General features: G+C 45.8%; 1 protein-coding gene across 1 annotated transcript in view; it reads left to right on the top strand.

Moving 5' to 3' along the window:
* DNAJC18 (DnaJ heat shock protein family (Hsp40) member C18) overlaps positions 1-9,005 on the top strand; it is a 31,838-nt gene extending 22,833 nt beyond the window's left edge. The window contains exon 8 of the mRNA XM_017536724.2: positions 4,936-9,005. Within this exon, the coding sequence (XP_017392213.1) occupies positions 4,936-5,060 (125 nt within the window). The 3' untranslated portion in view covers positions 5,061-9,005. The remainder of the gene's footprint in view (positions 1-4,935) is intronic.
* Positions 9,006-9,609: the final 604 nt, after the last annotated feature.

Genomic DNA, 9,609 nt, shown 5'->3' with positions numbered 1-9,609 from the left:
AGGCCAGGCATGGGAACTCATGCCTATAGTCCTAGCACTTTGGGAAGCCAAGGCAAGAGGATCACTTGAGTCCCGGAGTTCAAGACCAACTGGGCAACATAGTGAAATCCTATCTCTAGAAAAGGTATAAAAATAAGCCAGGTGTGGCCAGGTATGGTGGCTCATGCCTGTAATCCCAGCCCTTTGGAAGGCCGAGGTAGGCAGATCACGAGGTCAGGAGATCAAGACCATCTTGGCTAACATAGTGAAACCCCATCTCTACTAAAAATACAAAAAACTAGCCAGGCTTGGTGGCACGTGCCTGTAGTCCCAGCTACTCTGGGAGGCGGAGGCTGCAGTGAGCCGAGATCATGCCACTGCGCTCCAGCCTGGGCAACAGAGTGAGACTCCATCTCAAATAAATAAAGTAAGCCAGGTGTGGCAGCACATGCCTGTGGTTCCTGCTACTCAGGATGTCCAGCTTGGGGGGTCCAGCCTGCAGTGAGCTGTGATCACTCCACTGTACTGCAGCCTGGGCCACAGAAAGAGAGGGCCTCTCTCAATAAAAAAGGCACTATATACATGGATCCAAATCAGGTGAAAGCCAGTGTATGTCCTGAAAGTCCCCATCGTCTGGATCCTGGGAGGTCTTTGACTTTGTTGCCTTCTGCAAGAACTGGATGAAAATCTGCATTTCACATTCTTCAAACACCCCCCTGCCCCACATCTTCCTCTGTGGCAGTAAGATGCTGGAATTATGCAAAGAGCCCATGGTAAGGATTGCACCAAAGGTCATTTCTAAGCTTTTGTCCCCATCCCCGTGAGGCCTAGTTCAGAGTTTTGGCATTCTCCAGGTATAAATAAAAATCTAGTGAGTGACCAAGCACGGTGGCTCATGCCTGTAATCCCAGCACTTAGGGAGGCTGAAGTGCGTGGATCACCTGAGGTCAGGAGATTGAGACCAGCCATGGCAAAACCCCGTCTCTACTAAAAATACAAAAACTGATCAAAAATTGGCATAAAAGCCGGGCGCAGTGGCTCACGCCTATAATCCCAGCACTTTGGGAGGCCGAGGCGGGTGGATCACAAGGTCAAGAGATCGAGACCATCCTGGTCAACAAGGTGAAACCCCGTCTTTACTAGAAATACAAAAATTAGCTGGGCATGGTGGCACATGCCTGTAGTCCCTGCTACTCAGGAGGCTCAGGTAGGAGAATTGCTTGAACTCAGGAGGCGGAGGTTACGGTGAGCCAAAATTGTGCTATTGCACTCCAGCCTGGGTAACAAGAGCGAAACTCCGTCTCAAAAAAAAAAAAAAATTGGCATAAAAATAAAAATACAAAAATTGCCCACGCTGGCTCATGTCTGTAATCCCAGCACTTTGGGAGGCCTAGGTGGGCAGATCACTGGAGTTTGGCAGTTCAAGACCAGCCGACCGATAGAGAAACCCCATCTCCACTAAAAATACAAAAATTAGTCGGGCATGGTGGCACATGCCTGTAGTCCCAGCTACTCTGGAGGCTGATGTAGGAGAATCGCTTGAACCCGGGAGGTAGAGGTTGCAGTGAGCCAAGATCGCACCACTGCACTTCAACCTGGGTGACAGAACAAGACTCCAACTCAAAAATAAATAAATAAACATAAATCCAGTGAGTAAGCATGATGTGTGTACCTACAAGTTCCAAATGGGGGCTATCAGCACACACCTCTTAAAAATCTATTTCTGGCATTTAAGTACAGTGGCTGTGCAGAGCCTCCACACAACCGAAGTGCCATTTGAGAACAAGCAGCATCTGCCCTCCGAATCCAGCAGCAAGTGCAGACAGCAAGGTTAAATTTAGCACTTGGAGGTTGTAAAAATAAACCCACTTGAGAACAAAGTTCACTCTTGGCAAAATGCCAAATGCAAACTGTTTTTAGCAAGGTTAGCCATTGACTTTTTAAAGCTTTGGTTCATTTATTTTCTCTGCTCTTCCTTAGAATGCTTAATCTGGGTAACCTTTTTTTTTTTTTAAGACGGAGTTTTGCTCTGTCACCCAGGCTGGAATGCCGTGGTGCAATCTCGTCTCACTGTAACCTCTCCTCCCGGCTTCAAGCGATTCTCCTGCCTCAGCCTCCCAGGTACCTGGGATTACAGGTGCCCATCACCATGCCCAGCTAATTTTTGTTGTTTTTTAGTAGAAACAGGGTTTCACCATGTTGGCCAGGCTGGTCTCGAACTCCTGACCTCAGGTAATCTGCCCACCTCCGCCTCCCAAAGTGCTGGGATTACAGGCATGAACCACTGCACCTGGCCAATCTGGATGAACTTTTATGAGTAATCCCTTACTATAAACACTCATTGTCCTGTTTACTTCTTCACAGCTGCACCTAGATAATAAACCTGATGCCAGGACAAGTGGCTATGCCACTAGGCAGAGCTAGACAAAAGTAGGAGGCAGGAACTGCCTCTTGGCCTAGCCGAGCTGAGCTGAGCTCCTGCCCTGGACTGGCAGAGAAGCACTTCCTTCCACACCCTTGAGCAGGATAACCTAGTGGGTAGAAGCTTAGGCTTTGAAATGGGGATAGATTCCACTTCCTCCTGGAGAGGTTGTGTGGATTATAGAAGATGGTATGGGTGTAACTCTTAGCACAGTATCAGGCACATAGAAAGTGCCTGATTTCTGGTGGAGTCCTGGCTTTACCTGGCTTTGCACTATAGACTGGATGCAGCACCATCTCATGGGGCTGGATCTTGAGGGTAGTTGAGATCTGTTGCAGTCTTTCAGCTGTCAAGACTCCAATCTGGGCTCTTGTGCAGTGTGTTCTTGGGAGAGGCTCTGGGTCTGGCTTCTCTTGGCAATGTGCATGAGTCAGTTATCCTTAAGGTTCCATGCTCTGTCCATCGGTAACAGTGGCATTCAGAGGAAGGGGAACCTTCTGCTAAGAAGAAAAGGTATTCTCTTGAACCTGCTACTCTCAAAAAAATTTTTTTAATTACTTGGCAGTTATTGAATATTAACAGAATTTGTCAAAAGTAGCATATTCTTCAAGTTGACCCTTTGCTCATTGAAGGATGAAAGGATTCACTGGCAGTTTGAAGAGAAGTTGCCCTAAGCTTGGAATTGGGGATGTGGGACATGGTTCCTTGAAACACTGACCTTGTACAAGGTCATTGCTCTGGAGCAGGGGATCTCTGACCTGCTTTCATGAACTTTATGAAAAGCAATGTGATATTTTGAGAAAAGCAGTTATCTTTCATTAGCTTGTCGAAGTGGCCTTCAATGTAGAAAATATAGAGTCACTAGCCCTTAATGTTTCCTGGAGCAAGATTTCAGGGAACGAGGCATTTAGGAAAGCTGGACAAATGTAAAACCTAAGGAAATCATTGCAAGGAAAAGCAAAACCACAGAATCTGTTTCAATACTGGTATAACTGTGACTCTAGAGGACTGAAGGCATAGACTGACTTCACAGAGGCCTCCTGGGCAGACGTTACCCACATGCCAAAGAAGTTTAAAGGGCACCTATGAGCTGTTTAACTAACCTGGAGTTAGTGCCGAGCCCTGGGCAGCATGCAGGAGCAGAGAGAGCTTTCATTTGGATACAGCCCATGATCCTCCATGGAGCCCCATCACCTGCAAGGGTGACTGTGCCAAGGCAAGCCCTGGCTAGCAGGCGCTACAGGCACCCCCACCACACAGGGACAGCATATTGTTCTGGAGCCTGCGAGACCCAGTGCTTGCCAAGCCACTGCTGTGCTAGAGCCCAGGCTGTGCAGCCTCCATTGTAGAGGGAGATTTTTTTTATGCATATCCACCCCTCACCCTGGAGTCCTGCACTTTATCTGCACTTTGGGGCTTACTTGGGGTAAATAGCATCAAAACACAGAAATGCCAGAGTGTTCTGTGTTGACAGAAAATTATTCAGAAAGCAATGCCCATTGTTCCCCCTGGCTAAATAATAATTCCTGTTTCCAGGCAGTTTGCTTATTAATCAGACAGGTGTCATTCGTTCCACCAAGAAAAACAAAATCTGTCAGCAAGAAAATTAAGAATGGATAGGCATATTTCAAAACGATTAAAATAGCATTTTTACAAGTCTGGTCCTTTAAACATTGAGTAGCTGCCTGCTGTCAGAGGCTTTCAGAAGCCACACACCACATCCAAGCATGCCATCCTGCTAATAATATGCAATACGTCTCTGAAGGTGCTTTCAGGCAATCATCCCTGAGAATATCTGAACCTCACAAAAGAATAAATAATAGAGGCAGCCAACCCACCATTGAGTCAGGAGACACAGCAGAGATTATATTCTGGTTAAAAATAGAATGACCTTCTCCACCACGAAGAGAAAATGAAATTCATTTAGTCAAGGAGACAAAGGTTACCCGATCCAGATGATTCAACTTTTAAAAAAGCCCAGCTGCCTTTGGCCTTTGAGTTAGGGACCCCATGTGTAGTGAGGGAATGAAGAACGCTGGTAGCGCCCTGGCCTTCTGTAGACGCACACACGACAGCAGTAGGCTCTGTGTCCCTTCGCACATGTGAGTTATGATGCAGCAGTGCAGGGGAAGAATAAAGCAGCTGTCTATTTCAGATGACAGGAATAGGCCACTAGACTCCATTCTCTCCCAGCTGCCGTTGGAATCCCGTTGGTAGGAGGCTGGGGGGCAGTCTCACTGCACACACACACGTTTCCTAAGTCTGGTGACAAATGTTTTCTTGGTAAGAACTAAGTCCAGTGCTTTTATAAAAGCACAGATACTGTTGGACTGCAGGCTCACAGGTGCCCTTTAATCCTCAGCACCTGGTCTAGTGCCTAAGACATGTTTTATGAATAAATGAGTAAATGTTTCTTAGATTTAATTGAAAGAAAAAGCATGAAATGAAGTAAAAGGAGCTTTGACTCCGGAAATGTTGAAATGAAACAAAGGAGTTCAACCCTTGATGAACTGGTTACCTCTTTTATCTTTCAGAGTCAGAGTTGACAAATTTGGCAGGATTATACAGAGATGAACGATTGAAACAGAAAGCAGAGTCGCTGAAACTTGAAAACTGTGAGAAACTTTCCAAACTTATTGGCCTACGCAGAGGTGGCTGAGAGGATAACGGCCCTACGCAGGGCTGGGGTTTTGCTACTTGTTCCTATTTATGTTCCTGATTCCATTTTATAATACAAAATTAGGAAATGATGAACACTTTACTATTTGCTAACTTCGTTGATTGGGCAGAGTGGCAGGAGCATGGGCACGAGAGCCAGACATGTCTTCACAGAATCCTTCCTGGGGAGTGGCTCCAGGGGCCAGGAGCAGTTCCTCTAAGCTAAGTGAATGGCAAAGCACTGGATTCCGTCTCCCTGCTCCACGCCCATGCTGCCTCTGTGAACGTAGTTCAGGGCATCCCAGAGCAGATCCGTGTTTTCTTCCTTCTTCAGTGAAGTCTGAAGACCCAAGCATTCCTAAGCTTAGCCAAAGCTTAATATTAGTTATTTACACTGTCTACCAAGAATTATACCGAGACCTTCATTAGAGTCATTATCTTCTGCCAAGATTTAGCCTTTGGAACATGTTCCTGCCCAGCTTTCTATTTTCTAAGGGGATATGGAGAAATTTAAACAATCGTAGTCAATAGTTTTCTAATATTCCAATCTCTGCTCAGTTAGTAGCATTAGCAAACTGCCTGATTTGAGGTTCCTTTATTTCCTTAACCCTCTCTCTTTTAGAGGGTCCAGAAATTAAAACTACTAAGCAGCATCAGGAGGCAACGTTGGGGTGAAGGTATAATGCAAGACTGAGCCTCAGCTCCTCTATGCAGCCTCCCTAGTCCATCACAGAACCCAGAGAATGTCCCTTCAGTCATTTCCCCTCAGTACCAGCATTGGGCTGAGTTCCTACATGCCACAGAGGCAGATGGGCAGACCCAGGAGGAGGCATTGCCAGCTCTCCAGGCTGTTTGCTCAAGCCTGGAGATAAAGGGGACAGACCCTCTCTTCCTGGATATGGGGGTCTAGCGTTGGCCCCAGCAGCCACTTTGTTTAACCCATTGTTCTATAGTTTGTGATTTGAGATGCTTTTCATACATTCAACATTTAATGAGTGCCCACTATAAAGCAGGGGCTCTCACACATATTTTCTTACTTAAACTTCCTCACAACTCTGAAGTAGATGTATTATCCCCGGTTCTATGAATGAGAACATTGGCCCAGAGAGGATGAACGGTTGACCTGGGTCATACAGCTGGTAGTGGCAGAGCTAGACGATAGGCTGAGTGTCAAGTAGAAAGTGGGAGAGAGCATCCTCATGTCTCAGGTGATTCTAGCCAGACTGGCAAAGCAGAACCTTTCCTGAGGATGCCTCTGTGTACCCTACCCCTGTGACCCCACATTCTTTCCGTGGCAATCCTGCATCCATTCAGGACAACATCCTTGCTGCTCTTTAGGAAGTAGGACCCTGTCTAACATAAATTCTATACACAAAATAAGAGGTTCCTCATGGGCAGGCAGCCTTCCCACTGGTGACAAGGAAGAATTCAGTCACTGCCTGGGCTGTGTGGTTCTGGGCCTTCCTGTGGAGCTGAGCTGCCTGGATTATCATGACTCTGAACCTGGAAGGATCATTAGGTGACTGTAGCCTACACTCCATGCTTCCTTCAGATTGGAGGAAAAGTTTCTACTAGAGAGTCGGCCGGGTACAGTTGCTCATGCCTGTAATCCCAGCACTTTGGGAGGCTGAGGCAGGTGGATCGCCTGAGGTCAGGAGTTCAAGACCAGCCTGGCCAACATGGTAAAACCCCATCTCTACTGATAATACAAAAATTAGCCAGGCATGGTAGTGCATACCTGTAGTCCCAGCTACTTGGGAGGCTAAGGCACAAGAATTGCTGCAACCTGCAAGGCAGAGGTTGCAGTGAGCTGAGATCACACCGCTGCACTCCAGCCTGGGCGACAGAGTGAGACTCCATCTCAAAACAACAAAAAAATAGTCTACATTAAAACAGATCTCCAAAGTAAAGTTTCTTCATCCCAATGCATGGCCATGATTTACACAGACATGCCTAGCATGGCCATCAACAGCGGAACAGCTATTCCCTACCTTGCCTCTGTATGCATTCCAGAGTCAGGAGATGGGTTCACAGGAAAAGATCGAGGGCTTTAGTGGCTTGCAGGGGACAACTGCTAAGTTGTAGGGAGAGGGAGCATTTCTAGAAATAGCCAGATTTTGCTGCCCTAGTAGGTCTGTCCTCCTGGTTTGTGGGGCCCTTCTTGATCCCCTCTGAGTGATTAAATGTGTAAAATGTGCCCATGAGCCAAACAGGCTTATGGAAAGTTCACCTATATACACAAAAATCAAAACTGTCCTCTCCCCATCCCCAACCTCTGCTAGAAAATTGGCCATAATTAAACTAACTTGACAGGTTAAAAGACCCTGTTCTAGTGCCCAGGAATCAAGTAGTCACATATTTTATGGATTTCATGGCAGTGATGAGTAATCTGTGATGATACTAAATAGAGACAATAGTAACTAACTCCATTAAATGACACACTGGTTGTCTGTTTTTATAGCACTGATGGTACTGTTTTATTTATTACCAATAGACCACACATTCACATCTGTTTTTCCTCAAGGGAACTGTATTTGCTTTTGGTTGAAGGATAGTTTAATCTATTTGATACTATCCTGAATATTGTTAAACTATAATTTCCTGGGTTATATTTTATATGGGTTGTCTGCATGGTGGTGAAATCAGCTTTTTCCTCTTGCCTACATCCTTTGGAAGATCTCCTGATCATACATAAACTCTAGATAGGGCTTATTCTTGCTGTCAGAGCTTGGCACCCAGCTCTAGACTGTTTCTTTGAGCATTACTGCAGATTGGAGACGTGTATAATGGGAGCAGGGCTCAGAAACAGGGCCTGAGGCTCAGGCAGAAACTGAAGCTCTCATTCAAATGAAGGTGCTCTCTCTACCACATGATCAGCAGTGAGAAAAGGAGGATGAAAATCCTTCTCATCACAAAGAGCTTGAAGGAATCCATGTCCCCAAATTAGCAACCCTAGAGCTCATCTGCACAAGCCAGAAAATGTGTAAGCTTCCTTGATCAGCTCCAGGCCTCACATACCAAGAGTAGTGACCAATAAGGAAACGCCACTTCTCTGCTTTCTGTTGGAAACTATTAGAAAATACAGTGAACTGGCCAGGTGCAGTGGCTCATGCCTGTAATCCCAGTACTTTGGGAGGCCAAGGAGGGCATATCATTTGAGGTCAGGAGTTTGAGACCAGCCTGGCAAACATGGTGAAACCCCATCTCTACTAAAAATACAAAAATTAGCCAGGCATTGTAGCAGGCACCTGTAATCTCAGCTACTTGGAAGGCTGAGGCTGGAGAATCACTTGAGCCTGGGAGGTGAAGGTTGCACTGAGCAGAGATCGCGCCACTGCACTCCAGCCTGGGCAACAGACAGAGACTCTGCCTCAAAAAAAGAAAAAGAAAAAAATACAGTGAACTCTAGATGCCACTGGAACATGGGGTCCAGCAGCCTGGCCAAGCTATGCGTCATTCTTTTTCCTCCTCATACTCAGGCTGGGCTTTGTGAGGAGGCATTGTGTGATTCCAGTGGCTTCTGTTCCAACTGGCCACACCACACATGCAAGCTCATTGTCTGCATGCACTGCTCCTCACAGGAGCTTGCACTTCATTCGTACTTATTCTGGCCTCATTTCAGGTGTAAGTTTAATGTCCTAATATATTTATTTTTGGAAAGGCCCAAGTTACAAAACATCTTTTTTTTCTTGAGGCTGCACTGTTGATATGTGATACACCAATTAAGTATATACCCATGTGTTAGATACTGAGTACATCATTTACATCATGCTCAGTATTTGGAATTAAAGATGTGGATGTTCTGTGACCAGAGTAGGGATGACACAAATCGAATCAGCTCCTGGTGGACTAAGAATCTTGAAAAAATCTGGTCACCTGATCCACTACATATGGATTGAGTATATTTTAACAAAGAAAAACATTAAACAATTTTATATAAAAAGAATGGCTATTTTTCCTTGGTTCTTTTACCTTTGTCCATGGCATCCGTGGCCACTGCCTGACTCCCTTGGAGCCACTTTGTACTAGAGAAGCTGTTGGCATCTGCTCCAGTCTTCCCTCACCCATCAGTGGGATTATCTGCATTTGGAATAGTAGGTAGCATTGTTGGCATCATCAGTTCCACATTTTCTATCAGATAACAGCAGTTGCAGTATATCACAGCCAATAGACAGATAAAAACTACACTTAGCATCAGAAATTCAGGTGTTATCCCAGTTCCTTGCTGACTCTGTTCTTAGTGGCCCATATTTAGGAAAGTATTGATTTAAAAATATAGTAAATGGGCCAGGTACGGTGGCTCATGCCTATAATCCCAGCACTTTGAGAGGCTGAGTTGGGCGGATCACAAGGTTGGGAGATAGAGACCATCCTGGCCAACATGGTGAAGCCCTGTCTCTAAAAAAGAAAAAAAAATTATTTAAAAAAGAAAAAAATAGGCCGGGCGTGGTGGCTCACGCCTGTAATCCAAGCACTTTGGAGGCCAAGGTGGGCGGATCACTTGAGGTTGGGAGTTCAAGACCAGCCTTACCAACATGGTGAAACCCCGT

The sequence above is a fragment of the Cebus imitator genome, unplaced genomic scaffold, assembly GCF_001604975.1.
Source record: "Cebus imitator isolate Cc_AM_T3 unplaced genomic scaffold, Cebus_imitator-1.0 Scaffold101, whole genome shotgun sequence".
Classification (NCBI taxonomy): Eukaryota; Metazoa; Chordata; class Mammalia; order Primates; family Cebidae; genus Cebus; species Cebus imitator.
This window is presented reverse-complemented; position numbering and strand designations above follow the sequence as displayed.